The 26,721-nt window shown below is 48.7% G+C and overlaps 8 protein-coding genes across 8 annotated transcripts; 4 read left to right on the top strand and 4 right to left on the bottom strand.

Moving 5' to 3' along the window:
- Positions 1 to 1,006: 1,006 nt before the first annotated feature.
- FOBCDRAFT_233347 (uncharacterized protein) lies at positions 1,007 to 1,818 on the bottom strand. Its single transcript, XM_059609924.1, has 3 exons — positions 1,538 to 1,818; positions 1,124 to 1,485; positions 1,007 to 1,066 (listed from the first exon to the last, which is right to left on the bottom strand). Exons 1-2 carry the CDS (start codon positions 1,784 to 1,786, stop codon positions 1,174 to 1,176), a joined length of 561 nt encoding a protein of 186 aa, XP_059468043.1. The 5' UTR covers positions 1,787 to 1,818; the 3' UTR covers positions 1,007 to 1,066; positions 1,124 to 1,173.
- A 382-nt stretch (positions 1,819 to 2,200) lies between these two features.
- Positions 2,201 to 2,813, top strand: FOBCDRAFT_233346 (uncharacterized protein). Its single transcript, XM_059609923.1, has 2 exons — positions 2,201 to 2,293; positions 2,348 to 2,813. Exons 1-2 carry the CDS (start codon positions 2,223 to 2,225, stop codon positions 2,511 to 2,513), a joined length of 237 nt encoding a protein of 78 aa, XP_059468042.1. The 5' UTR covers positions 2,201 to 2,222; the 3' UTR covers positions 2,514 to 2,813.
- A 3,215-nt stretch (positions 2,814 to 6,028) lies between these two features.
- On the bottom strand, positions 6,029 to 7,521 carry FOBCDRAFT_265280 (uncharacterized protein; the record flags this gene model as incomplete). The annotated part of the gene is made up of 4 exons (XM_059611349.1): positions 7,070 to 7,521; positions 6,734 to 7,016; positions 6,369 to 6,683; positions 6,029 to 6,333 (listed from the first exon to the last, which is right to left on the bottom strand). The coding sequence occupies exons 1-4, from the start codon at positions 7,457 to 7,459 to the stop codon at positions 6,029 to 6,031; spliced, it is 1,293 nt and encodes a 430-aa protein (XP_059468041.1). The 5' UTR covers positions 7,460 to 7,521.
- A 1,810-nt stretch (positions 7,522 to 9,331) lies between these two features.
- FOBCDRAFT_244969 (cytochrome P450) lies at positions 9,332 to 11,200 on the top strand (the record flags this gene model as incomplete). The annotated part of the gene is made up of 7 exons (XM_059610646.1): positions 9,332 to 9,533; positions 9,587 to 9,719; positions 9,772 to 9,963; positions 10,014 to 10,165; positions 10,218 to 10,442; positions 10,474 to 10,774; positions 10,828 to 11,200. 7 exons carry the CDS (start codon positions 9,332 to 9,334, stop codon positions 11,198 to 11,200), a joined length of 1,578 nt encoding a protein of 525 aa, XP_059466147.1.
- Positions 11,201 to 11,299: 99 nt separating this feature from the next.
- On the bottom strand, positions 11,300 to 14,007 carry FOBCDRAFT_324138 (alkaline-phosphatase-like protein; the record flags this gene model as incomplete). The annotated part of the gene is made up of 1 exon (XM_031192250.3): positions 11,300 to 14,007. Exon 1 carries the CDS (start codon positions 13,931 to 13,933, stop codon positions 11,300 to 11,302), a length of 2,634 nt encoding a protein of 877 aa, XP_031031096.2. The 5' UTR covers positions 13,934 to 14,007.
- A 1,467-nt stretch (positions 14,008 to 15,474) lies between these two features.
- FOBCDRAFT_191910 (uncharacterized protein) lies at positions 15,475 to 17,067 on the bottom strand. Its single transcript, XM_031192248.3, has 3 exons — positions 16,486 to 17,067; positions 15,940 to 16,438; positions 15,475 to 15,890 (listed from the first exon to the last, which is right to left on the bottom strand). The coding sequence occupies exons 1-3, from the start codon at positions 16,958 to 16,960 to the stop codon at positions 15,764 to 15,766; spliced, it is 1,101 nt and encodes a 366-aa protein (XP_031031094.2). The 5' UTR covers positions 16,961 to 17,067; the 3' UTR covers positions 15,475 to 15,763.
- A 1,133-nt stretch (positions 17,068 to 18,200) lies between these two features.
- Positions 18,201 to 22,238, top strand: FOBCDRAFT_253927 (G protein-coupled glucose receptor regulating Gpa2-domain-containing protein; the record flags this gene model as incomplete). Its single annotated transcript, XM_059611071.1, has 11 exons — positions 18,201 to 18,332; positions 18,394 to 18,434; positions 18,488 to 18,810; positions 18,855 to 19,105; positions 19,159 to 19,284; positions 19,330 to 19,630; positions 19,957 to 20,333; positions 20,431 to 20,820; positions 20,881 to 21,489; positions 21,828 to 21,953; positions 22,134 to 22,238. The coding sequence occupies 11 exons, from the start codon at positions 18,201 to 18,203 to the stop codon at positions 22,236 to 22,238; spliced, it is 2,781 nt and encodes a 926-aa protein (XP_059466146.1).
- A 1,618-nt stretch (positions 22,239 to 23,856) lies between these two features.
- On the top strand, positions 23,857 to 26,503 carry FOBCDRAFT_244965 (major facilitator superfamily domain-containing protein; the record flags this gene model as incomplete). Its single annotated transcript, XM_031192244.2, has 3 exons — positions 23,857 to 24,740; positions 24,928 to 25,297; positions 25,343 to 26,503. The coding sequence occupies 3 exons, from the start codon at positions 23,857 to 23,859 to the stop codon at positions 26,501 to 26,503; spliced, it is 2,415 nt and encodes an 804-aa protein (XP_031031090.2).
- Positions 26,504 to 26,721: the final 218 nt, after the last annotated feature.

The following is a 26,721-nucleotide window of genomic DNA, read 5'->3' as shown; positions in this document are numbered from 1 at the left end:
GTAATAGGCCTCAGTTAGTTTCTTTGCGGCGATGATCCAGATAGCAAGTAATGGAGCTCACAGATGAGCCGCTGCGTAATCGTCATCAACAACGGTCAACCCGGTCACGGTCATCCGGTCTCGGTAGTCAATGACTACATAACCTATGACGTTCATTAGCTTTCTGGTCAAAAAGTGCGAAGGAATATATGTGATAGCTGCTTACGGGTCCTCCAACAGACATCAACAGGCTCAAGTTCAAGCATATCCCCATTTTACATTCCTTCCTGCGGCGTCATAAAATCACAAGAAAATACCTGCCGCATGTCGACAAATTGCGACCAATACAGCAAGTCACTAAAGATCATCATCAGCAATAGCAAGTAGCCTGGATATAGATAAGACAAACATCTAGCGATCTTCGGTTGCCACGTACAGCTCCTCGGTATCGAGGAAGACACGTCCCTCATCGAATACATCGCAGGCCAGATGGAGGCGTTGGAAGACCTAGCCGATCGCTTGGAACGGGGTCAAGGCATATCAAGGCAACAGCAGGCCTTCATCAACAGCATCGCATCGGGCGGCGGCAACCTATCAATGGCTGTTAGCGAGAGCTTGCTGATTGCCGACTCTGACAAACTTACGGTCCATACTGGGCGTGGTTCATGGAGTTGAAATGCGCGGTCGAGTTGGTTGAATTGACGGTGTAAATGCTACGGGTGCGCGGGTCAGCAATGAATTGACGACGACGAGGACGACGAGGACACGTAAACACCTACTTCTATCGTGAGAATCGAGGGCTATCGCGGGGTGAAGGAGGGGAAGTGAGGGGGAAAAGAGGGGGAAAAAGGCAAATTGAGAAAAGAAAGCTGCGATGAGAAATTGTTAGTCAAGGCGCTATAGGACGGGAATGGATCAATTGCGGGTGACTCACTTTTGGCGTTCGGGGAAAAACTATGAATGCTGGGGGCGGGGATGTTAGTAAAACACCAAAGGAATCAATTGGGGAATGGCTGACTTAGCGGACCGAGGCTGGCTCGGCGGGTTAGTAATAGATTGGATCAGGTCGCAAGACAACGCAGTGGGACTAGGCGCAGTTAGCACGAGTGCGACAACGATGGACAGGCAATGGCAGACGACTTACGAAACACAAGTTGAGGATAAACACAGTTGGATAACACTTGGGTCATGTAATCATGTCGTTCTCCTGTAAAGCCACGCCTTGAGTTCGTCAAGTACGTTAAGTGGCGGGGAGGCAGAGGTAGATGACTCAACCGAATTGAATCGGGAGTCCTGTTTGGCGTATTCGAACTGGGGGATGTCGAAATGGGTTATCGCCCAATCGGCCGCGATCTCGGGCTTCTCGGACAGCATCCTGTAGAAGTCTTGGTGGCCGAGTACAGTGTAGAGCTCTCTTCGGGCTGTCGCTAGGAGCTCGCACTGGATGAACATATGGAACACGGTCTCGTCGGCGGCTTCGCAGTCACAAAGCGAAGTGTCGGAGCGCTGAACCATGGTTAGCAGTGTTGACTGGTTGGGGAAAAGCTGCCAGGCTTACGCGCATCCAGTGCAAGTGACTGTTGAGAGCGATGAATTCCGTTCGGCACTGGATCAGAATGGTGCTTTGTGCTCGAGATAGGCCGCGGTAGCGCCTGAGGTTGTGAGGTCCCCATCCAGCCTTGTCCATGACGGCTGCGCTGCGGTGCCAATGCCTTGGATCGCGTTCTTCACAGTATCGGTTCCAAATCTTGCATGACATCTGTTCGGAGTCCTGCTTGGCAATCTTCGTCATTGCCTTTCTCACCATGCTGGGTGAGATGTTACAAACTTTCCTGCCCCTACACGACTCGTTAGCTCTCTCCAAAAGGGATATGGCTGTGTGGTCCAGCGCGTGGTATGGATGATGGTCGAACTCGGCCGGCTTCTTGCCATGCCGTCGGATTCTGCGAAGCCTTTCGTGGTCTGGAGTGTCTAGAGCGTGCGCTCGCTGCACGGTTGCGACCCTTTCCAGAAAGACGAGGATGTCTTCAACATATGCCTCCTTGGGAAGTGTTCGCCCGGCAGTACCAGCGAGTGCGCCAGTGACTATCTTGAGGCACTGGTTCTGAATGGTGACGAGATAGTTTGCGACATCCTTCGATATCTGCCACTTGACCTTCTTATTCCCGTATATGAACCAAGCGCCGCAGCCGTGTGATATAATCGGTCGAACGGTGGTGATGTAGAGCTGCCTCAAGGCTAGCATGTCGGGGCCCGCGGTTGTATTGCAGATTCGCGCGATGTCGTTCATCTTATCATTGACCTTGGCGCCAACCTATGGAGACGAGTTAGTAGGCATCAGAGACATCTTGCAATGTGTTGATCTTACCTCTGCAACGTGTTCTCTCCAATTGAGCCTATGGTCGACCTCAACACCTAAGATTCTCATTGAGCCTTCGGGCTTCTTGCCCTCGAGCCCGGGGATTTTGGGCATGTGCTTGAAGGCATCAGCCCTGTGGCGAGGTGGACGGAAGTGCATGACGTGGTATTTGTGAGGCGAGAAAGAAACGCCGACCGAGTCGGCCCATACCATGATCCTGTCGTGGCATTCCTTGAGCGCCTTGCAGTTGTCTTCGTAATCGTCGGATACGGCGAGTAGGTAGGTATCGTCGACGTAGGCGAAGGGATAGATCCTGACCTTGGAGTTGGTGTACTCGGAAGCGGCGCCAACAATGGGCATGGAGAAGAAAAGGAAGAGTAGGGGAGACAAGGGACTGCCCTGAGGAATCCCCATGTTGACCCAGAAGCTGGATGAGGTGAAGCCCGGGAGCTTCATGTCGGTGCTGCGATCAGTAAGAAACGACCAGATGAAATTGAGCATCCATTCCGGGAGGCCAGCCTCTTGAAGAATCTTCATGAGCTTGACCCGCTCGACTCTGTCGTACGCACCCGTGATGTCCAGTCCCATCACAGTAGCCAGTCTCCGGATCTTGCAAGTCCAGGCGTAGTAGACATTGTTGAGGAGATACTGGAGCGCCTTTGTGGTGCACTTGCCGGGAGTGCCAAACTGTACGTCGGGGAGGAGGTTGTGATCGACAGCAAACTGTTTGAGCCGATGGGTGACGATCTTCTCGAGAAGCTTTCCCATGTAAGGAAGCAGAGCGACCGGTCGCCAGCTCTTCGGCTGCTCGTAGTCATCCTTGCCTGGCTTTCGCAGCATGACCGTGCACGCCTGTTTGAAGGCAGCGGGATGATGACCGAGCTTGAGACAGGCGGCAAACAGGTGGTGAAGGTAGGGCAGAAGCTCCTCCTGGGCCATCTTCATACCCTCGTAGGCTAAGAGGTCTGGCCCTGCGGCCTTACCACTCGGTGCGCCTGCGATCAGACTCCGGACCTCCGACTTGTCCAAATCCTGCGAAACGACGAGAGCAACCCTGTCAGAGTCGTCGGGTGGCCGGTCGGGAGGGACCTGCTGTTCTTCGCTGGTCCCGTCTGGTCACATGGCCTGTCTGAAGCAGCCAGCCATGCCATCAGGCGTACGATGGGTAACATTGTCTGCCTTCAGCTGCCGGATGGGCATGAGCGCCTTCTTGTTCCAGGTGGCGCCCCTTCTGGCCCAAAAGTAGAGTCTTCTGCGCTTCGCACTGTCTTGGGATAGCATGCGATGGAAAGAAGCGGAGCGCTCTTTGCGAATGACGCTTTGCGCAAAGCGCTTGAACTTGTAATGCTGCTGGCTCTCTGTGCTGATGCCAGAGTTCCGTTCTCTCTCCGCCGCCAGTTTCAGAAGATTCTCGGCTCGCTTAGTGACAAGGCTTGGCCTGGCCTTGGGGCGCTTGGACCCTGGCGGCGGTGCTAGAGGTACCAGCCTCTCGATGGCTGGGCTGAATGCCTGTACCACCTTACGCGCGTAGTTGTCGGTCATGGCAGGGGTGGTGAGCGCCGGAAAACCCAGAGGTTTCAGTGAGCCGTCAACACACGCACGAAACTTGTTGGGGTCGGCGAGCTTCCAAAGGTAGTAGGTGCTGGGCACTCGATCGATCTCGAGGTCCAACGTTGTCATAATGACACGGTGATCGGAATCGAAGCCTGGTACGTCTGGGGACTCCCATTTGCGAACAAACGGGACGATAGCTGAGCTGGCGTAGGTAAGGTCAATGGTACTGTTGTACTCGCCAGCAATGCACTGTCCTCTGGAGTAGGTGGGAAAGCCACGGGTAGTCAAGAGGTCCATCCTGGCCTGATTTAGGCCATTGGCAAGCTCGACGGCCTGGGGTTCGATGATCTTTACTTTGTCGCCACCCCAGACCGTATGGTGAAGGTTAAAGTCGCCGACAAGAAAGTCTTGACCAGTTGCAGTGACCTTCTGGAGGAGATCTGGGATCTTGACCTTCTTCAGCTGATTGTGGACGTTGTGAATCGCAATCGTTTGGTCGTCACTGATCCGCAGTAGTAGTGTAGCGGCCAGCCCAAAATTGACATCGTCGTGGAATTCCACGTCCCAATCTGCAATTGGGATGGACCTGTGTATCAGGTAAGCAACTGCATGCAGCATCTCCTTTTCCTGATATGGGCTCTTTATCTTTAGCGCATTTCTCTTCTTGGTCTTGGCTTGTTCCTCGCCCTGGGTCTCGAGAAGTTCAGGGTTATTGGGTCCAAACGCAAGGACATGATCAGGAAATTGGATGCCTCTAATGTTTGATGGAAGATCTTGCAGGCAGAGAATATCAACTCTCTTATCGCAGTTATGAATCCAATTCTTGAGTGACTGGATTCTGTCTGGGGCCGCCTTGACGTTGATTTGGACGATGCTGAGATCTGACGGGCTGTCAATCAGGCGAGTCAGTCTTTCCTTTCTCCCCTTCGCTTTGAATCGCTTTTTTTGGCCTTTTGAGAGCGGCCTCTCCATCGGGACGGTACTTGTCATAACGCCCAGAAAGAAAATTATATACCAAAGTGTATGAGGTGAGGATTTAGTTGTTCTAGTGAGAAGAGAGTTTCAGCTGGAATTCGGTGTGGTGATAGTGCTCCAGAGTTCGTGTATGGCATCGATCATGACATTTCTGGGCAGGATGTAACAGCCAGTCAATCAACAAGAAGTGTGATGCCTAATCTCATCACAAAGGTGTTATTGTTTACGACTCGATCAAACATGGCATTCTCCCCAGCAACCTCTTGGTGCCAAGGCTAACCAGCTTATGATACACTATTCCTTGCCTGATACTCCAGGGTCTGTAGAAATGGTTACATTGCTGCAGGGTCAAACTTCTCAAGCCTTACCGCAGTCGAAAGGCTCGGCGGCGTTTGTTCACTCGAAAAATGTGACTAACAAGCCCGCGTCTTTTCGTTTCTTTTTTTCATGCTTGCAAATTATCACTGTAGGCATCGGCCGTTGCGCTATCGCTCACCAATTGGCGGCGGTATCTGTCGCCGACCGGGCCCAGTTTCAGCTGCTCAAGAAACTAAAGCTACGCGACACTAATTTCCATAATGTGACTTATAACGTCGGATACGGGGAAGCCGGCCCCCAGAAACCGGCCACCCTCAACTAAACACCACAATTAAGATCATAATAGTAACTCAATTAAAAACATACCACTATATTTTTTATATTAAATAAAATTTCTATTAGTAAATATTTAGATAGAACTAAGTGCAAAGATCTTTAAGTTTTAAATTTTTAATATAATCTAATATTCTTCTTAGCTATAATACTTTTTGCATCTATTTATAAGCCTTTAAAATTGCTAGAACCTTTATAAACTCGGTATTTCTATTATATATGACTTTCTTCCTCTTTTTCGGTAGATATTCCTCTTATTCTAATTATATTATCGTGATTTCTCTTCTTTGGCGTTTAATCTCGAAGTTATAACTATCTAATTGACTTCTAATCTTACAGAAAAGCAGCCTGATAGTAGGGCCTTTAGCAATAACGCTTAGGATAGCATAGAGAACCTGACGAATCTTTATATATAATACTTTATTCTGTTTAATATAATAAGTAATTAATTAGATTTTTGTTTTTTATATAATTAAATATTCCAAAAGATCCCTAAAATAAAATCCTATATTAATTACCTTCTTCAAGTCTATGCAGTGCTTCAACATTCTCAGTCTCCTCAAATTCTATGTATGGTATGCGCTTTGTCAACAGCGGGCTCATCTTGCTAATTCTCTTCCAATTATGTGCATCAAGACAGGCTCGCCTCGAGGCCAGTACTGCTGGACGAGTTCGGGTAATGACCACTCGTTCATACTCATCCAGCGCGGATCTCAGATCGCCATCGCCGCTGAGAGCAGGAACAACTCGTTCCACAAAGTCTTTAACGTCGAAGATGACATGGTTTGCGCCCTCTCCCCGGTCTTCGTTGTTAGCTATAGGTATACAAAGAATGAAAGATGAGTCTTACACATTGCCATTGCGTGAAGAGCATCTCCCATGAGTACAGCTCGGCCAGCCGTTTGGAAGTTTCTCGGAGGGGTCAAGTCTTGTATCTTGAGACCTTTCATCTCGCTATCCAGTGAGACTGCGGATGCAAGCGGACGAAAGCATCCCGCCCAGGTGAGAGTCAACTCTTGAACCAACTTGTACTTCTCTTCCGGTGTCTCCGGAATCTCGATAGGAGAAGGTCTGTTCAGGAAACCTTCGCGATATGGCCACGAGACACATAGTTGCCCGATGTACGGGCGGTTGGTATCGGCGTGATTGCCTGGCGCGTCGAGGACTAGTGGCCATGAGCAACGTTTATAGTCAGAACAAAGTCTAGTGACTTACCACTAAAGTATATGAAGGTGTCATTCCTCGAGTTTGTGCTGTGAAAGAAGTAGGGATCAAGGTCGCGAATTGGCTTGATCTGTGAAGGTGATAGTTCCATCTTGATGCCTAGCATTCGAACAGGAATGTCTTGGAGCTTCCACTCGGGGAACAGTGAGCGACGCACTCGTGAGTGACTGCCATCACATGCGACGAGTAAACTCCCAGTCACTGAGCTGCCATCCTCGAATGAAGCAGTGACAGAGTCGTCTGTCGACACGACTCCGGTAACAGCTTTACTCCACTGATATCCGGAAGTGTCAGTGCAGGAAAACTGCACTCAGGACTGCAACGTACCTCAATATCAATCCCAGTGGCTAGCAGAACTCTGAGACCCTGTCTTGTCACTCGGACGCGTTCTGCCTCTGGTGCTTTAGGTACAGAGGCCTTGAGCTCTCCTGTACTCAATTCGAAGAACGGGAAGCTCGACGACAGCCCTTGGGTAACAGCTTCTCGATCGACATAGGCTTCTGGCAAGCGATCGAACAGAGACTTGGGTAAAAGTGCTTTCAAGGCAGGCAGCGTCCAGAGAAGAGTGAGACCCCATCCTACGCCACGTGTTTCAAGGTCTGTGTCGCGTTCGAATACACGGAAGGGAATACCATGTCGTGAGAGACTCTGTGCAAGAAGCAGGCCGCTTATACCAGCGCCTATGATGAGGACAGGTTGATCTTTAGTTGGAATCATTTTGCTGAGGGTTGAAAATAAACTATGCTTGTTGGGAGAAATGGCCAGTGGGCTTCTTTATTAATTCTCTCATTTGCATGTCAGATCGCTTATTCTCACATCAGATGGAAGACGATTGCCGTGCCTGACGCGATGACTAAGTCGGCATAAGAGCGGGGTCATGGGCCGAAGTCTCCGCAGAGGCTCTGCTAACGTCGCAGTCGGTAGTTCTATCTTGGCCTGAAACACCGACTACAACAAATAGAAATAGCCGGCTGCTCTTCCAAACCTTATTGCTCTGATCAGCCGAGAACCCGAATTCTCCACATTGGTCATGTCATGGGTGACTGCGGCTTTTGGGGTCGGGAGTATCTCTGTCGAAAGCGCCCGTCGTTTCGGAAAGATCGTGAACCTTCTCTGGCTTTGTTACACAATGTCTTCTCTCATACTCGCCCCGGCGAATACGTAAATAGGATTTCGATAGATGCAAGTAATACTACGCCTCAAAAACCGGCCTTGGATATCTTTGAAGAGCGTGTTATATACGTACTAATCTTGCCTTACCTGAAGTTGCTCGATGTAGAATCATGGTTTCAAGCTTTGCTAATATTGAGCATCAAGGAAAATACAACGACGGCTATGATATCTTATCTCAAGAACGACCCATGCCTTTTCCGTAACCAACAGCACTTGAACGCGATCAGCTGTTGAAGTCCTACTTCTTCGACCAACCTGGGCTATTCTATGGCATGCACTTTACTGATCCGGTGTGGTGCTACTTACACAGAACATGCTTTTACCTCAAGGGCTATGTCCTTTATCGTATATGCGCTCTGCAAAGTTTGCATCCGTGAGCTATCATCAACGTACAACTGATAGGGAGTCACTCCATATATATCCCTTTGTCTTGTCACCTAATACAACTTCGCAATTGCGAAAAGCCAAGCCAGGCTTCCTTGGATACTTCTATCCCTATTGTAATAGTACGGAGGACCTGCTGTGTTGCAGAAGCGATCGCTACCCAAGCTTTAGATGATATCACGAAATACACTTCTCTGCTGGAGTTCCTCAGTAGACAAGTACTAGGCAAGATCTATACGCATATTCTTTATTTATTTATTTATTTATTTCCTTCATAAGTATGGCATTCACCTTTTCTTTGGTCAATCGAATACAAATCTGCACCTTAGTCCTGTAACATAGGCATCTCAGTCATAATGAAGCCCTTCTCGGATCGAATCTGTTACATTTGCATCTAGGTAGATACGCGAGGCCCAGTCAGGAAACCCCATCGCAACCTGATTCAAATTGACGAGGTCAATTCCTTATACCCATATCACAGACTCCAATCGTCAAGCGACTGCACCGGTCCACCATTCGGGTCGCAGGCATTACCATCCCGATCAGACAAACAATTAAGGCCGTGCCAGCTCATCTCAGGACTAAACCTCGGATTTTCTGCAAGTTGTACGTAGCGTGCTGAAATGGCCAGTCACACGTTCTCCAATAAGCCAGTTTGTTGGTGGACGACACTAGTGCTGGCTTCATGTAACACAATCAGATGGTAGCGCCATGTTGGTGGAAATGTTTGTCTGCCGAGCTGGCTTGGCGCATGTCTACCATGGTTTGCCGTTCACTTGAGCAGGAATTTTGTCGCCGTAAGGGAAGATGATTAGTTTTTTTCATTGATGCGGTTGTTGGTTGATGGCATAACAGCCCAGTTTAGCAGTCCTTAAATTGCTAGTGACTACGGTAAGGAGTGTAGGGTTCTGTGATGGATGCGATACTCTTAAAAGTCGGGCGTCCCCACAGCTTATCGACCGTCACGTTCATCGTTATTTTCTTTGCCAGTTGTCGATGCTTCTCCTATCAAATTCTCAACTTTCTGTAGTCATGGAACTTGCGTCGTTAATTGTCTATACCGGTGTCATAACACTTGTGTATATCTGTGTCACCAAACTCCTTGCCAAAGCATCGCGTAATGTGCAGCTACCTCCTGGGCCCCGAGGTCTTCCTCTTGTCGGTAATGTACTAGATCTCCCACGAGCTGGACAATTCGAGGCGCATCACTGGGCCAAACATAAAGACCTATACGGTATGATCAATCAAGCCCACAGCTTTCTCAAATATTGACCACGAACGCGTCAGGGACAACCAGTTCCGTTACTGTCTTTGGTCAAACCCTCGTCATCATCAACGACGCGAAGTTGGCTCAGACCATCCTCAACGATCGCTCAGCCAAACATTCTAGCAGATCAAAGATGACTTTCGCTGGTGAAATGTGCGCGCATATCTCCTTGCTCCCTACGAATCCGCCTGCTCACAAATAACAGGGTTGGCTGGGACAAGACCTTGAGCTTTCTGCCATATAACGACCAGCTTCGCAGTCACCGCAAGAAGGTTCACCTTTGCCTAAAGTCCGAAGCTAGCATCAAATCGAACGATGCTATACAAGAGATTGAAGTTGGGCATTTTCTGTTACATTTACTGAGAAACCCTGACCGTTTGGTCGATCATATTCAGAAGTCTGTTAAGGTCCAAAAACATAAGGTGGCAGCGCTAACATTTTCTCTAGGCAAGCTGGTTCTGTGATCGTGAAAGTCGTCTATGGATACACCGCTGAGCAGTTCAAACCTGATCCTCTACTTATTACGGTACGAAAGGTCGTCGATGAGTTTGGCATCGCGGCCAAACCTGGGGCCTTTATGGTTGACCTCATCCCAATTTGTAAGGTGCCAAAGTCCCAATGAGGAATAGTGTCCTAACCAGTCCATTTTAGTGAAATATGTCCCCGAGTGGTTCCCTGGAGCTGTTTTCAAATCTACAGCGAAGCAGTGGAGGTCTAACCTCGAGAGCTCGGTTGAGGACCCAGCTGCTTTCGTGGAGTATCAAATGGCCAATGGCAAGTATAATACATCGTTCCTGTCTCAGCTACTGCAGAAAAGCTTGACGGATGAGGAATACTCTGAGAACAAATGGCTAGCGGCATCTCTCTACGCTGCAGGTGCTGATACGGTATGATAAGCCTCGAGTAGGCGGTATGACGCAGCTGACCTTTGACAAGACCGTATCTGCCATCACGACGTTCTTTCTCGCTATGACCCTTTTTCCCGAGGCTCAGAAGAAAGCCCAGTATGAGATTGACGAGGTCATCGGGAGAGACCGCTTACCCACGCTATCGGATCGACAAAGCTTGCCATACGTCAATGCGCTTGTGAAGGAAGTCCTCCGGTGGCATCCTGTCGGACCAATGTGTCTTCCCCATACAACCTCTCAAGACGATGTTATCGACGGGTATCTTATCCCAAAGGGCGCAATGATACTTCCGAATATCTGGTAAGCTCATCGTCTAATTCCCATATTCGGGTATTAACTGACGCCGCTAAAAGGCAAATTTGTCATGACTCCGCACTCTACCACGATCCAATGGCTTTCAGACCAGAGCGCTTTCTTGGTTCGGAGCCTGAGACAGACCCGGGTCGTTTTGTCTTTGGCTTTGGTCGAAGAGTCTGCCCAGCGCAAGCCATGTCTGAGAAGACGCTGTTTCTCAATATGGCGCAGACACTTGCCGTGTTTGACATCGGAGTGAAAGAGGGAGCTGAGATGCCCAAGGCTGAGTTCACGTCTGGAGTTGTCAGTCATCCGAAGCCCTTCGAAACTGAGATCAAGCCCCGATCTTCCCAAACTCGTAAGTTGATTGAGTCAATTGAGCGCATGCATCCATGGCAGCAGAGCGATGCAGAGACTCTTGCAAGTCTGTAGCAAAATCTCACAGATTATGTAAATCAACGAGAGAGCAATTGAAGAAGAAAGTCAACGCATAATATTAAAATATCTAGTCATCCATAGTTGTTCATAACATCACCCCTGGTGATCAAAACGCCAACGCCTGCTATTCTCCTTAACAAACCACCTCGTAACAAACGCCCCCTCCTCCGCCCACTCCGCAACGTCCCTCCCAAACCTCTCCTCCACACTCTTAACAAACTCCGTGAAATCCAACGCCTGCACTGAATCATGCTCGTGCGGATCCTTCTCCAGATCCGATAATCTCCAATCCACGTTCTCTATCACCGGCACTACGAGATGTCTGTTGGGAAACCTCGCGTCGCGAACTGTAAGCATTGCTCGTCCGGGGTTCGTGACGGTGAATTGCCACTGGCCGGTGCTGTTGTCGCTGGTCTGTGTGCGTAAAGGTCGGAGGAGCGATTGGCCTTCGTAGTTGGTGATGAGGGATGATGCTGCGTCGCGGCTACTGGGGCTGAGAGAACCGGTTTCGAGAAGGATGTCGAGAATGGTGGGGAGTACTTGTGTCGAGTGGACTGCGTCGTCTACGTTGAAGGGCGGTAATTGAGGATGCGATAGAATCAAGGGGACGTGATCGACGCCGATGTTGGGGTTGTAATACGGTGAAGCGTAGTCATTTTCTGGAAGCGAAGTACCGTGATCGCCCTGGAAAATAACCAATGTCTCGTTCGCAATGCCCTGCTTATCGAGAACGTCGAGGACTTTTCGGATCCAGCGATCGTCGTAGCCGATTGTGTTGACGTAGCGAGACATCATGTCTAGACCCTTTGCCAAAGGCGTATACTTTTCTGTCTTGGGCATGTGAAATCTATGATGGCTCGTACTCGTCAAATGAGTCAAAAACACGCGACTCTTGGCCTTGGCCGCGTCTTCGAAAATGTCGGTGATGTAATCCTCCAACGGATCCTCCTCGAATGCGAACTCGTTGATGTTCGGTAGTGTAACAGGACCATGCTTCGCACTATCACTCCGAAGATACTCCCTCCCAATCGTGTTCTTCATCGGAAATCCCATCGCAGACATTAAATTGTACTGATTGTCGTAATCGAGCGTCGCAGCTTGGAAAAAGTAAGAGTTCCACTTGTTCTCCTTGTTCATGTTGTCGTTCCACTTCAATTTCGTGCCTGAATGTCTATCGCGCTTGGACTTGGTTTCTTCGCTCAATGCCTCTGCTTGGTTCATGGCCTTGAAAACATGAGGTAGGCAGGGCTGATAAATGTGATGACTGTGCTCGAGGTTGAAGTCGCCGACGAGAGGAGCGATACCGCAGACTGTGCCGGTCATGCTCTTGAGAGTATATGTTCCGGCAGTGTGCGCATTCGTAAAGTGAATTCCACCACGTTTTGGCTTTTCAGCATGCTCAAATCCATCGTCGTAATCTCCAGTAATAAAATTCGCGGTCGGTGTCAAACTGGCCAGCTTGTCTTGCACTTCTTGTGGGAGCTTCTTGTCAGGAAATGTATCGGCGAATCGATTCCAGATCAATCCGTCCTTCTTAATAGGAAAAACATCATTTCTCGTGCTTTCGAGAAAAAACATAACCACGTGACGAATGTTGATGTCTTTCAACTTGCCGCGAAGGGATTCACGTAGAGGTTCATCCAGATTCGAAATCTTTAATGGGTCGGATTCGGCGTTGTAGTGGGTTTTCTCGTCATACCAGTCCTCAAAGCCTCTTGGTAGTGCGTTTTTCGGGAGCCAGCTCAAAGACGGAGGTTGAGCAAGGGCAGTGCGCTCATCCCAGCTTCGTTGCATGCCTTTACCAAAAACAGAGGGGAGATCGTCGAGGAATGGCGATGTTGAAGCAAAGTCGACAAAAGGTAAAAGGCCGCTGGTCCATGAGAGGAAAATTAGAGACGGATCCTTGGGTCGTAGAAATGTGAGTGTGAAAAGCGTCGTGAGAAGGATGCTGACGATGGGATACGGTAATATGCGTAGAAATCGGGTGCATCTGGATCCTCGGGCTGGTGAATCGCCTTTGAGTGCTCGGGCCGAATGTCGCGGTGTCTTTGATGACGATCTGGACCTATCCTTGTACTCATCCTCAGAGTACTCATTGGGGCTCGATCCGCTCTCACTGTCAATCCACTGCACGTTATCCCTCTGCGATAACTGATCATAAGCGTTCCTCCTCCCAAAACAACAGCAACAAAGTTTCCGCGCAAGAAAGTTAATCGGCCAATTAACAATATCGCCTCCCCACCCAAAAAGCCCATAGCACGCCGTTTGAAGAACGCCACTAAAACAAGCACAAAGACACAAAACGCCCAAGAATGCAGTAAACCCCGAAAAGATGATCGCTCGCGCCGACGGGTCAGCTATAAACCCAATGTTGCGCCAGTGGATCTCAGACCCAGCGACGATGTAGAAAGAAACGGAAACAATGCAGAGGGAGACATTATAAGTTATTAACAAGAATGCAAGCGCTGTGATGAGTGTTCGTAGCTTGCCGGGAAAGCTGGGGACCCAGTGGCTGAGAAGGAGGCGGATGAGGAGGAGGAGGAGAATGTCTTGGGTGAAGAAGGAGAAGAAGAAGAGAAGCATGCGCTTGGGGGCGACGCTGGATCGGTGGTTGTGAAGATGGACTCCCTTTGCGGCGCATACAGCTAGTGTCGTGAGAGCGAATGCGAACCGTCTGTTGGCGAGTTTGGAATAGATGAGCGAACTCAACTTCCTGAACCAGACCATCCTGAACCTTGTTTATCCGAAAAAGGGAAAAGAAGAAGAAGAAGAAGAAGAAGAAGAGAAGGCGGAGATTCCTGTTGAAAGGAGCGCGCAGAAGGTACTACCACGCAATCGGCCCTAACTCTGTTACACCCAGTTTTGTTTGCAGCTTTTATTGACAGAACATGGTCTCCTTTGGGTAAAAATTGTCAGGTAGGGAATACGACGGCGGACACAAGAAAAATCTGGGCGTCTGTCCGATAAATAACGCTCTACAGCCCGCGCCGCAAAAGGCGCACCCCCATTTTCCAACAACGATCTAACGTGTAACAGACATTAGCCTCGACGATCTAGACCCAAAGATCCATTTTCACAGGGCCTTCCTGTTTCTTGAGCTTCGCCCCTATAAAGTTGGCACTTGGTTGGCTGGGGCGTAGCGGTTTGTTCGTGCTGCGCCTGAGTCTGTTGGGTAAAGATCCATTTTCGTTTACCGTATATCGACCCAGCGGGTGGAGTCGCAATCTCGAGGATGATGCCTCGTTACAGCCTAGCCAATTGCAACCCCGACACTAGCAATGCAGATCTAGCCAGGACTGGTTAAACGTGGGCGTAAAATGCTGGGTCTAGACTGAGTCTGGACTAAAGCTGGGGACAGCCCCTGAGTTTGGTGGAGCTTCAGGGTCCAGCGCTTCGGCTTGGTTTTGACTCGGGTTAAGCTTTTGGGATTTCTTGCCGTAAAAGCTTAATTGACCTGACATTTCACGCGTTCAACTTCGAGGCTTTGACGTTGTATTTTTATGCGATGGTGATTAAGTTTATTCGGTAGATGCCGAATAGAAAATAGAGGTCTCGGCATGTGTAGACGATGGGTGCGTTTGATCATCGAGATTGTTGAGTCCTGCTCTCTAATGAATTATGGACCAACGTGGTGATCGACCCAACAGTGAAGCGGAATTGCAGTGACATGTTTTATTGCCGTCGCTCATCTCCCCGCAATTATGCCATCGCCACTTTTACCGGTTTGTCTTTTTTCGCTCACCGAACAAATCACAGAATTATCGCGTGCATTCATGCCTGAATTATCGCTTGCAATCGCGATGGCGCTTCCCCTCAGCACCGCCGAGGAAAGTCAAATCTCGCCCGCTCGATACCTCGGGTAAAAGCACGAAATCTCAAATGGGGGCCACTTTACCTACCCTGGAACCAGCCGGCAAATTGAATCCGCATCGCTTGGAAATGCGGCAACTGAGGCATTTCACTACCAACACGTACGTCACACTTCCAACTTCCTAATGCAATGTTTGTATCGCGTGACTTTTCTTTCTCTAGTGTGCATGAAAATGACTCGCAAGCTCATGAGGCTTATTTGGCGCGTGTCGCCATTTCGGTTTATGCCAAGAGTTCGTGGTTAGCCCCGGTAGGGCTGATTTCCTCGGTAGTAGCATAGATTAGATAACGATAAGGTCTTTATCTCGGGGTTATTTGTTTGGTGAAGCGTCTGACGTACAGCCACATGAAGGCGTCAGCATGGAACGGAATGACGATAAATGTGAATGGTATTCTTCCATGAATTAACTGCCGTTTCGCGCGGGCGCCGAAATACCGGTATTCGATTTAGACTAATTTTTAAACTTCAATTTTGCTTTAGTTGCGCTAGCGCTAGCAAGGCCATATTCCATGCCTGTCGAATCACCGCAGCCCTTGCAAGATACGCGCAATGTCTTTTGGTCTCCCGCGGATTGTTACCCCATCGGGCCATTTCAATGCTCTGCACTTCATCGCCTCCTCAACTGCTTGGCCTCAACACGCAATACCTGATCCCAAAGCTGTCGTAATGTGATCATCGCAGCGGTTTTACTGGTCCAGCATGTCAAAGATGGCCTTGACCTCTGGGACCTTCGCCTCAAGCTCCTCCCTCGTCTCCTCCCAAACACGCGCCTGAGCCGCACGGCCACTCTTCCTCACCATGAAAGGAGGATAGCTAAATCTTAATCAGTACCAAAACGCATCATATCGTGTAGATCACTTACTCAGCAGTATCGAAGTCCTGCATAATCTTGCCGTGAGCATCCTCCGTCGCCGAAACACCATTGACCAAAGCCGTCGCACAGATCTGCGGATCTCTCGCTCCAAAGTTCATGATGAGTCGTGGGATAAGCTTCGCTTGGTTAGGGTTCGTAAGAGGTGTCCATGCAGAACCCGGATCAGCGCTGTTGATGGTGACCTTGTGGGGAAGTTTCTCCGTTGCTTGGATGGCGGAGACGCGAGAAGCGAGTTCGCGGGCCCAGTAGAGAAGAAGACCCTTGGAGCGACCGTATTGATGAGCTTGTTCCATGCCTTCCTTGTTGTTGCTGAGTTTCTTGAGGTAAGAGCCCTTTTTGGGTACGCCCATCGTGAAGGAGGAGGGGTAGATGCCAAAGGTCGTGACAAAGGTGAGAACGGGAGGGGAGGGGTTGGATGGGGAGGACTTGAGGAGAGGGAGGAACAGAAGAGAGAGGAGTGCACCGGAGAGGAAGTTGACTTGGATGGCTGTCGACAGGTTAGTATCCTCCTAAGCTTGAGATGATTGAACTCACAAGTTTCCCAGCCTTCAGGCGATTCACGACGATTAAACGCCAGAATTCCCGCAGTCATCAAAACATGATCCAAATGTTCCAAATCCTTCGCCTTCCTCCCAAGTTCCTGACATCCCTTAAACGTCATCAAATCAGCCTGCCAAACCAGAATCTTGGGCACCGGTTTGCCCGCTTCGCCCAACTCCTTCTCAATCTCCTCCTTCACACCACTACAATCCCTCACATCAACGAGCACAAGCGTCCCAACATCTCTCTGCGCAAAAATCTTAGCCGCTCGAGATCCAAACGCTCCATTCGCACCGGTGATGAGCGCCGTTCGCCCTTTGTACGACTTTGTAGTCACGGTAGGTCTTCCGTGGCGCTGCTTGTACAGACTCTGCCAGGGGAAGTACTCTTTCAGAAAGAGGGGTACACCGTAGGTGAGGATGAGAACGACGAGTGTCGTAGCGGCCGCGACAATGCCCAGGTTGGCCATTTTGATGATTGTGCTTGGAGGAGTAGCTTTGTCGCGTGGTGCAGAAACGAGTTGATAAATGGCCTGAGGGAACGTACGGTTTGTGGGGTAAAGGAGCGGAGCGGAACAAGGTTTCGCCTCTATTCACCGACTCTTGCGCGGCTGAGACATTTGGGCCTTGGAGATGGAGAGATGAGCTGATGAGATTGATAAGATTGGCTAAGATCAGTTGATCTTTCGGAAAGAATTCGTATTCGTGATGTTAGGTAAGAGAACGGTTATTCTCGCTTGGTGATGGAGCTGGTGGAGTTGCGACGTCATGAGACTTTGACGCGTTGCGACGCGTAGAAGCGCGTTTTTAATGACAGGAAGAACAGGGCGGGATTGAGCCGCGATTGATCCGATACTGAGCAAGATCTTTCACTATAGATATAACGAGGTTACGCATTCAAGATTTACTAGAATTGTTTTCTTCAATCAAGTCCAACTGGCGACGCATTCAGTCTGGCTTTCATCACTCACTCCTCCATGACCAATCTAGATAATCTGCATAAGCATAAAAATAATAATTATCTACAACTTCCTCAGCATTACTCCATGCAATGGAAGGAAAAAAGAATCGCGATTCTTCCCTCTTCGCTCCCTATAAATACTTGATCAATAGTCTTGTTGTCTCACCTCGTCGTCGAACCCTGCAACATTCCTTATCAGTTCCCGTGTGGGGGCAAGCCACTCGATTTCTGCATCTCCGGAGCTGGCGGGAGCCTCAACCAATAGCACAAGCCCAACCTCTTCATCAAGATAAAACCCCCTGGTCTCAAAACAGGTACAACCGTCAGCTGAAGCAAGCCACCAACACTTTTATCTTCAATAACGGTTCTTTTTTTAAAGGGGTTATGACTCGAAACGATAATAGCGAGTACCTGTCATGTCCGCCAACTTTAGTCGGACAAACTTTAGTTGGGAGCTAAGTCTTGACAAGCTGATAAGCGACCCGAGAAATGATTGTTCACTGGTTAGGAGCGTCTTTATACTCCTTATTAAGTTAGCCACCTCGTCTATGCATCGGGTATATCTGGACTTAACAGCTGAGTTGGGATGATAACGGAAATGGTACCCGCAGTAGCAATGACCTTAAGATCAGCGTTTCACGCTCCTGTAATTGTAAACTTACTCTGCGACCATCCTGTCAAGCCCGAAGTTTGTTGCGCCATCTGATTTCCCCAGTCGTAGCGCCTCGCTAGGCGATTGATCATCGACAATGGAGTCGCCAATGCATATCTATCATCGTGAGGCCCTGGCCGCTCCCGCTGATCGATCAGAGATGGTCCTGCAAAGTATTGTTATCCTGGTCGTGTCAGTTCTTTCCATTCTTGGAGCTGGATGGATTATCGTTAGCTTCTTTGTAGTATCCCACGTCTTTCCTCCATGAAAAAATAGCTTACAATCCACAGGTCTTCAAAAGTCTCCGATCATTCCGCCATCAACTCATTCTGTTCGTACCTCTAGCACTCCCACTTCGACTTGATATGTACTGATACGCTTCAGTGGGCTCGCAGCTAGCGACTTTCTGATGGCTCTCAACTTTCTCTCATCGACTGCCATGAACATCAACGGCAAGGAGATCGGTGCTCCAGAGCATCAAACATTCTGCAGTTTCAATGGTTTCATGACCCAAGTATTTGTCATACAGACAGATTACTGGGTCTTAACTATTGCAATGTGCACCTACGTCATTTTGGCAGGTTACAAATCCTTATCATCCTGGGTCCAAGATCAACGCATCTTCCTTTCGTGTCTTCCCTGGGTACTTAGCCTTCTTTGGGCTGGAATTGGACTGAAACTGGCGGGATATGGTGATATTGGAGCTTGTACGTCATTGAACACTGAAATGGGGTTGTACTGACTTTATTAGGGTGCTGGTTCACTTCCGATGAAGTCCGCCTCCTTGCCAACTTTGTTCCGCGATGGGTCATCATCATCACCATCCTCTCCATGTACGCTCGTCTGTACTTCATTCTCCGAAAATCGCATAAGAGTTTCATCTCACTTGGAAACTCAAACTCGACATCAGAACCCTCTAGAGAACGGACTATTACGCGGTCGAATCATGATGTCTGGCGCTATCACGAGTCAGATGCCGCTGGTCGTCGAAGACTGCAAAGGGTTTGTTACCTTAATTGCTGATAGTGCACGGCGGAGTGCTAACAAAGAGGTAGATTGCACGATTAATGATTATGTATCCCGTTGTGTATATGCTGGTCTGGACACTGCCTACGGCCATTCGGATATATCAAACCATCAAGCATACTCCAGCTCCATTTGCATTGCAGACGATCGACAAGGTTAGTAATTTCACCAGTACTTTCTGACAGTACTGACATGAGCAGGCCTGCATTGTGTCACAAGGTCTCGTCGACGCCATAATCTATGGTGTCAATGAATCTTCTCTGAGTCGATGGCGCGAGCTCATATTCCCGTCCAGCGATAAGGATGTCACAGAGACTGTTTCAGCCAGAAACATCGATACCAGAGTATCTACGCGGGTGCACTCAAATGCAGCCGTTGCCTCTTCTGCGTCTAGTAGCAAAGTCATAATCACAACGTCGATTGAGCAGGAGACAAGCAGTATCGATAAAGATGATGGGGTGGAGCTCACAGAAATGAGGCCGGTTTTTAGGCAAAACTCAGGTTTGCGATAGTGATGATGGTTATGGATATATAGCTAGTGGTTTAGATATGCATTATAACTTAATGGCACAAGGGATGATTTTTACCCCGTTCGTGATGTTGACTGCTTGTACTGTTATTCATTCCAATGCTTATAACCTGACGCAGGAGGCCTACCACTGTGGTATCCCGGGAGGACTACCAACTCATATCCACCAAATCCTTTCGTTACACACGAGGAGCTTCATCTTTACCTGATCTATAACATTATCATTCTTAGCATATCAAAATGGCTATTTTTCACGTCCAAGACCTGCAAGCTCAAATGAAATTGTTTTATCCCCCAGAACATTCCGAGGTCCACGACGTCATCTCAACGCCAATATTCACAGACCAAGTCGGCAAATACCTCAAACAACACGCACCCAAAAAGAAAGCACCCCAATATGGACTGCTGGCCTGCGACATCTCTAATGGTTCAGCGCTAAACGAGTCTTCTAGGTTGTTCTACAACGTCGCGGCTCCTTCTAGCGTCTTTATTTGTGGGAGTCAAGGCTCTGGAAAGAGCCATACATTGGCAACGCTACTGGAGAATTGTCTCGTGAGATCCGTTGCGAATGCCTTGACTCGACCGCTGGCAGGGCTGGTCTTTCATTATGATTCCTTCGTATCGGATTCAGGCGGTATCCCATGCGAAGCAGCGTGTCTGTCCTCTAATAAGAAAGTATCTGTTAGAGTACTCTGCCCTCCAACAAATACGGCGACTATCAAGGTAACTTCTGCTTATGTGGTACAAAAAAACACCACTAACTCTCCCCAAGAATATCTACGCCTGTCTCCCCAACGTCACGGTTCAAGAGCTTCGCTTCAGTCAAGATGACCTAAACACAAAACGCATGTTGAACCTGATGGTAGCAAGCCCGGGCCAAGGCGAAAAAATGCCACTGTACCTTCACACCGTTACGCGCATTTTGCGAGAACTGAGAATCAAGCAGCAACAGCGAGGAGGGGGCTTCAACTACCAAGAGTTTAAGAATGCCATGAAAGCTGCGAATCTCACTAAACAGCAATCTGCTCCTCTTCACCAACGACTGGAAACACTGGAGAGCTTTATGGTGAAGCAGGACGCTCCTGCGGAAGGACCAAAAAGTAAGAAAGGGGAGGGAAAAGCAGCGCCGAAGAACCAAGGCAAAGTTGACTGGACACATGTTGTATGTGAAATCGCAATTTTTTATTCTTGTTTGGTTCAGAACTAACGTCTTGTATCTTAGAGTGGCCAGCTGACCATTGTCGACCTATCCTGCCCATGCGTAACCGCAGAACAAGCATGCTCTTTATTCGATATATGTCTCAGTCTCTTCCTCGAGCAGAAAACAGACTTGGGACGAGTAGTGGCACTGGATGAGTCACACAAGTACATGAACAATACCAACGAAAGCAGCGTTTTCACAGAGTCCCTATTGTCTGCAATCCGCCTCCAACGCCACAACGGTACGAGAATCATTATATCTACACAGGAGCCTACAGTATCTCCGAACCTATTGGATCTCTGCTCCATCACAATTGTTCATCGTTTCACATCGCCGGTCTGGCTTCAAGTTCTCCGGCGCCACCTTGCGGGGGCTTCTAATAATGACGAGTCAGGCGCCAAAGGGCTGGAAACACCAAATGAAAGCGAGCAGGGTTCTAAACAATATTGGACCATTCCAGCATCTGAGATTTTCTCCAACATTGTGCAACTCCGCACTGGTGAGGCATTTGTATTTGCTCCAAGCGCTATAGTCGACGCTATACCCAAGACTCACGCAGGGGCTTCTGTTGCACAGAAGGGCGGCGATTGGCAACCGGTTTTTCTTGGTGATGGAATCATCAAAGCGATAGTTCGTAATCGTATTACTGCAGATGGAGGGAAGAGTATTATAGCTTCCTAAGATGGTTGGTTTAAGAAGATTGGGAATCATAGAATGTCCTTTTCCTGTGTGACCATTTCGCGGTTACATAGACGCTGACAGAGCCTTAGAGGTCACGTTTTGTTGATATGGAGAGACAATTTAAACCACAAAGATCCAGTAGTTCACTCTCTATCTGCGTCATCTGTAGCTAGTAGCTGACCCATCTAACACTTATTCCAGATACACTGAGGGCAGTTGCTGTAACAATATCCACCGCACCCAGCCTGTCCATTAGGGCATGTGCAGCAAGTGCCGCGTAATTCAAGACCCCTCACAATGAGCTCATCGGCCTCGGCATTCCACTTCTCCGACGGAACAGCCAGAGCGACTGTTGCGGACAACATAATGTACGTGATCACGGTGGTGAATCTCATGATGCCTCCTTTGGGTTAGTAAGTCGGGGAACGCATGTAATGGTCATAAGGTCTTACCTCGTCTGGAAATTTGGGTTCAAAGAACTAGAGAGATGTTCAGATTGTGGTATGATGATGTAGCTGAGTAAATTGAGATTAAGCAATGAACATGATCAACGGAGGATGAAAGGTGATCTTATATACCCTGACATCACGCAGTGTATAACAGCTGGACTTACAACTACCGATTCGCTGCTTTACGATACAGGCCTATCCCCATATTTCAACCCGCAGCCGCGTCATGTTATACGAACTAGAACTTAAAAATCAAGCGCCTCAACAAACAATGAACCATGCCCTCTTCATCCTAACCACTTCCTGGCCTGCGAGGATCGTCGTTCCAAGTTCCGAAAGTCCTACGGCTTATGTCTAAGCACAGTGGTGAGTAGACCTGCGGCTAAGAAAATTAGAATATCGGTGAGCTATTAATGTTCACACTCGAGAGGTCGCAATGCCTATTTCTCGCCATTGGGTATAATCCGAAACCTAGTATTTCGCCTGTCTCAGCCGCTGTGGGGATCGGCAACGACGGCCCGTGCCGATATCCGAAACCCTCTGGGTCCGAAGAAACCTGTTCGTGTAATAGCATGGCCGATCTTGGATGGATGGTCGCATGCGCGCGAGCAGTTTGCAAGTCCAAGTTTTCGCGATGATCCAGAATCTCGCTCGACTCAACGTTCGTCGATGCGCTCGTCAAGGGTTCATGCTTACGTCGTCGCCATCGAGTCTTGAGTGTAAGCGGTTTATTACTATAACGGCCCTCTGAATTCTGAAACAGAACGTGTCATTATTAGCCATCTTCGGCACATTACTCAACTGATATCGCACCCTGAAGTAACAGGCTGAGGTACATGAGTATGTTCACACACCACAAGAACCTTCATGAACCCCAGGTTCTTCATTCTCCTGATGTTCGTCCTTCTTGCCCTTCTCCTTCCAGCTCTCATGGCACACACAAACAAATGTAGCGAATTAGCCGCCGATGTGACTGGGTCCATTTGGCTGATAAAATGGCTGGATGTCATTGGCTACCTTGAAGACACCGAGAGCCTCCTAATTATTGGCGCTGTAATTTGAGACACCGTACCCATCAAAGCGCATCTTTCAAGCTGTTCAGAGTCAGTGCCCGTGAATCCAAAGAGGGCAAGGGCTTACTAGTTGGCTATCGTTACCACAATGAAGGTTCTGTAGCTGGGCGAGGACTTTGATCATAGTCACGAGACTGGTTGCGACGACGTGTCTGGGATGATTTTGAATTACCGCTATAGGGTAAGGAGAACCTCAGCTTGACCTTTGAAGCAACTCTCGAGGTTGCGATATCAATACCCGCAAAATCTTCTTGACGATTATTTTTTCAAGAGATAACTAAGGTTATCAACTAAATGGCTGCACGGAAATATCTTTTATTCTAGCAAACGTATTTAAATAACAAGACACTCAGATTCTTTGAGCCCAATACGCTTTTGCTAATTTGAACGTTTCGCGACCTCTTAAAACCATTTGTCATACGCGGACATTCATCTACTATTCCTTGGACTAATCGAGCTTTCATAAAGGACCTACGCAATTATAATCCTACAAGCTGGCTTATCACAGTCCATGCTCAAGATGAACTCTTGCGCCCTCTAAAGTCAAGAAGTTAGTAACCAGTCACCAGCGACCAGCACAAGCAAGCTTTATGCAATCTAACGGGGCCAATGGCCCTTGGAAGGCGTGTTTTGATGTTAAACGTTAAACGGTGGTTGTCCGATAGCCCTGAGCTAGCGCCGGATGCACACCGATTCTGTCGGACACCCTCCAGACCTGCAGTGTAGCTCAAAAACCATGCTCACTCCAGGAACAGGTCTTAGACACACGAATACCGACAACATATGCAATCAACATGCCTGTACCCATTTTACCGCCTACGACATGGAATTCCCATATGCACTGCTTCGACCCGAAGCGTTACCCTTTTAAAGCAACGCGCGCTTATACCCCGCAGCCAGCAGTACTGAAAGACCTTATCCATAACTCAAAAGCTGATAATGTGATGCTTGTACAAGCGACCATTGAAGATGGGTATACAGGCTTATTGGAACACTTGCAGCAATATCGGGACCTGTATCCCGATAAGCATGTCCGCGGGACTATCTTTTGGGATCCTGGAAATCCAGGTTTGAAGAGCCTGACAGAATCCGAGTTTGCGAAGCTGCATAACGCAGGGGTTCGATCTGTTAGAATTCACGGCTCATATGGCGGTTCAGGAGATGATATATCGTGGGTGATTCAGCAATTCCTGGACGTTGCTTCGCATTGCCCTCTACGTAAATACAACTGGAGTATCTCGGCACAATTACCGCTCGCGACATGGTCCGCAATTGCAGATACCATCTCTTCTCATCCAGACCTCAAAGACATCCCCATCATCGCAGATCACAACGGTTCCGCTACGCCATCCGACATCAACACCCCCAAATTCACCTCTCTTCTTCACCTCCTCTCCTCTCCCAACATGTACATCAAACTCGGCGCCCTCCACCGGAGAAGCAACCAGATCTCCCAAATGGAGCATATAATAAAAGCCATCGCAAACGCGGCTCCTGACTCGATCCTCTGGGGAAGCGACTGGCCGCACTGCAACGCTGCTGTCCGAGGACTTACTCCGACGCCTCCTCTTGAAGTAGACACAGACCAGGAGCTTCGACATTTGAGGGACTGGCTTACGGAGGAGCAGTGGAAGCGAATGCTTGTTTCCAACCCCGAACGGATATTCGGCACATGGGGGTAGACGCTAGTGAGTGTGGGGAGAATCTGGGGTCGGGATGGGACCGAAGGTCTTGAGTCGGGGAAGTCAAGTTGGGGAATTTTGCTGTATAAAGAGCGAGATCCTCAATTGCCATAAGCATCACCAAAACAATCAATTCAAATCGATTCCCTCTTTCATAAACTGAGTCGTTTATAAGATGGACAGCACTAAATCCAAAGTAGATGACGTTACCGTCTTCAAATCCACTGGTGAAGAAGTCGAGAATGTCCCCACCAAACAACTCACCCTCTTGGATACCTACCGCTCCTATACCCCCGAATTCTCCAAAGAAACAGAAGCTCAACTTGTGCGCAAGATTGATCTTCGGCTTCTCCCCCTGGTCGTCACGATCTACCTCTTCAACTACCTCGATCGAAACTCCATTACCCAAGCTCGTCTCTATGGACTTCAGGAAGACACCCATGTCAAGGGCGCGACGTACCAGACGGCCATTTCTATCTTTTCTGCTGGTTACATCATGATGCAGCTTCCATCTACGTTGATTATGACAAAGATGCAGCCTCATATTTTCCTGGTATGTATTGCCTTGTGAGTTTGGGGATGCGACTAACGTGTATAGCCTGGCTGTATTATTCTCTGGGCTTGTGTCAGTGCCTGCACATCTGCGACCTCTAGCCCAGCAGGTCTTCTGATAGTCCGTTTCGTCCTCGGTATCGTCGAAGCACCATTCTTCCCTGGAGCTATATACTACCTGAGTACATGGTACACCAAAAAGGAACTCGGTATTCGAATGGCTTTGCTTGTCTGCGGCCTTCTCTTGTCCAATTGCTTCGCCGGTTTGATCTCTGCGGGTATTCTCTCAGGCATGGCTGGCGTTGGAAACCTTGCCGCATGGCGATGGCTCTTCATTCTTGAAGGTCTTGCTACTATCGTCATTGGAGTCGTCGCATTCTTCCTTCTTCCTGATTACCCTGGCACGACTAGCTGGTTGACTGAGGAAGAAAGAGTTGTCGCGCAGGGCCGACTAGCTGTTGATGCTGGAAGTGAAGAGATCCTTGGTGAAGAGGAGATCACTATGAAGCAAGCTATTCTCTCGGCTGTTCGCGACTACAGAGTCTGGTTGTTCTCTTGTCTTCAAATGTCCACAACTGCATCCATTTCCTTCTCTCATTTCTTCCCTACGCTGATTCAACAGCTTGGCTTCAAAAACAACACCATAGTGCTTCTCCTTACTGCACCACCGTACCTCTTCTCTTTCGTCTGGGCTCTCAGCTTCGCATGGGATGCCGATCGTCGACAGAAGCGATCTCCCCACGCTGCTATCTCTGGCCTTACAGCCATCGCCGCTACCATCGCACTCGTCGCCATAACAGACCAGAAATGGCCACGTTACGCATTGACCTTTCTCGTCAGCGCTGGAACATTTGGTATCTACTCCACGACATATCCCTGGCTGTCTTCAACCATTGTTCAACCACGAGTTAAGCGTGCAGCTTCAATTGGCATCGCGAACACGCTAGCAAATAGCGCCTCGCTCTTCGCAAACTACTTCTGGCTTGACCAATACGGTCCCGACTTTCGTGTATCTTGGGCCTGTATCTTGGCTTTTCAAGGGCTGGGTTTTGCTTGTATCATGGGGTTGAGGTATTCGCTTAAGCGGGCTAACAAAGCTTTTGATGAGCTGAGTGCAACTGTCGATGAGACTAGTGAGGAGAATGTGAACAGGCTGGATAAGGATTCTCAAAGGGCGGTTCTGAATGGATTCAGGTTCATCACCTAAAGTAGTTAGACACATGGATATGATGCGCGACCAACTTCGGGGAATATCCGGGCAGCGAGTCTGACGAGTTATGGGTGATGAAAACCATGTTATAGAATTTACAAAGTTGGATACAAATACGATTCGAATGAACAGACAATTCGACCTATACCTATCAAGGAAATATGGCCTCCCTCTTAAGTCATGTTGATCATAACAGTCTTCGTCTCCATTCAAGA

The sequence above is a fragment of the Fusarium oxysporum genome, chromosome XI (genome assembly GCF_013085055.1).
Source record: "Fusarium oxysporum Fo47 chromosome XI, complete sequence".
Classification (NCBI taxonomy): domain Eukaryota; kingdom Fungi; phylum Ascomycota; class Sordariomycetes; order Hypocreales; family Nectriaceae; genus Fusarium; species Fusarium oxysporum.
Note: the sequence above shows the minus strand (reverse complement) of the source record. Positions and strands in the feature narration are given on the sequence as shown.

Coding starts and splice junctions, on each gene's coding strand:
- FOBCDRAFT_233347 (XM_059609924.1), bottom strand. CDS start 1,786: ATGGTGAGAAAGGCAATGACGAAGATTGCCAAGCAGGACTCCGAACAG. Junction 1,486..1,537: donor GTCACTTGCACTGGATGCGC/GTAAGCCTGGCA, acceptor ACCATGGTTCAG/CGCTCCGACACTTCGCTTTG.
- FOBCDRAFT_233346 (XM_059609923.1), top strand. CDS start 2,223: ATGTCGGGGCCCGCGGTTGTATTGCAGATTCGCGCGATGTCGTTCATC. Junction 2,294..2,347: donor TCATTGACCTTGGCGCCAAC/CTATGGAGACGA, acceptor TGTTGATCTTAC/CTCTGCAACGTGTTCTCTCC.
- FOBCDRAFT_191910 (XM_031192248.3), bottom strand. CDS start 16,960: ATGGCCAACCTGGGCATTGTCGCGGCCGCTACGACACTCGTCGTTCTC. Junction 16,439..16,485: donor GCCTGAAGGCTGGGAAACTT/GTGAGTTCAATC, acceptor ACCTGTCGACAG/CCATCCAAGTCAACTTCCTC. Junction 15,891..15,939: donor CAGGACTTCGATACTGCTGA/GTAAGTGATCTA, acceptor ATTAAGATTTAG/CTATCCTCCTTTCATGGTGA.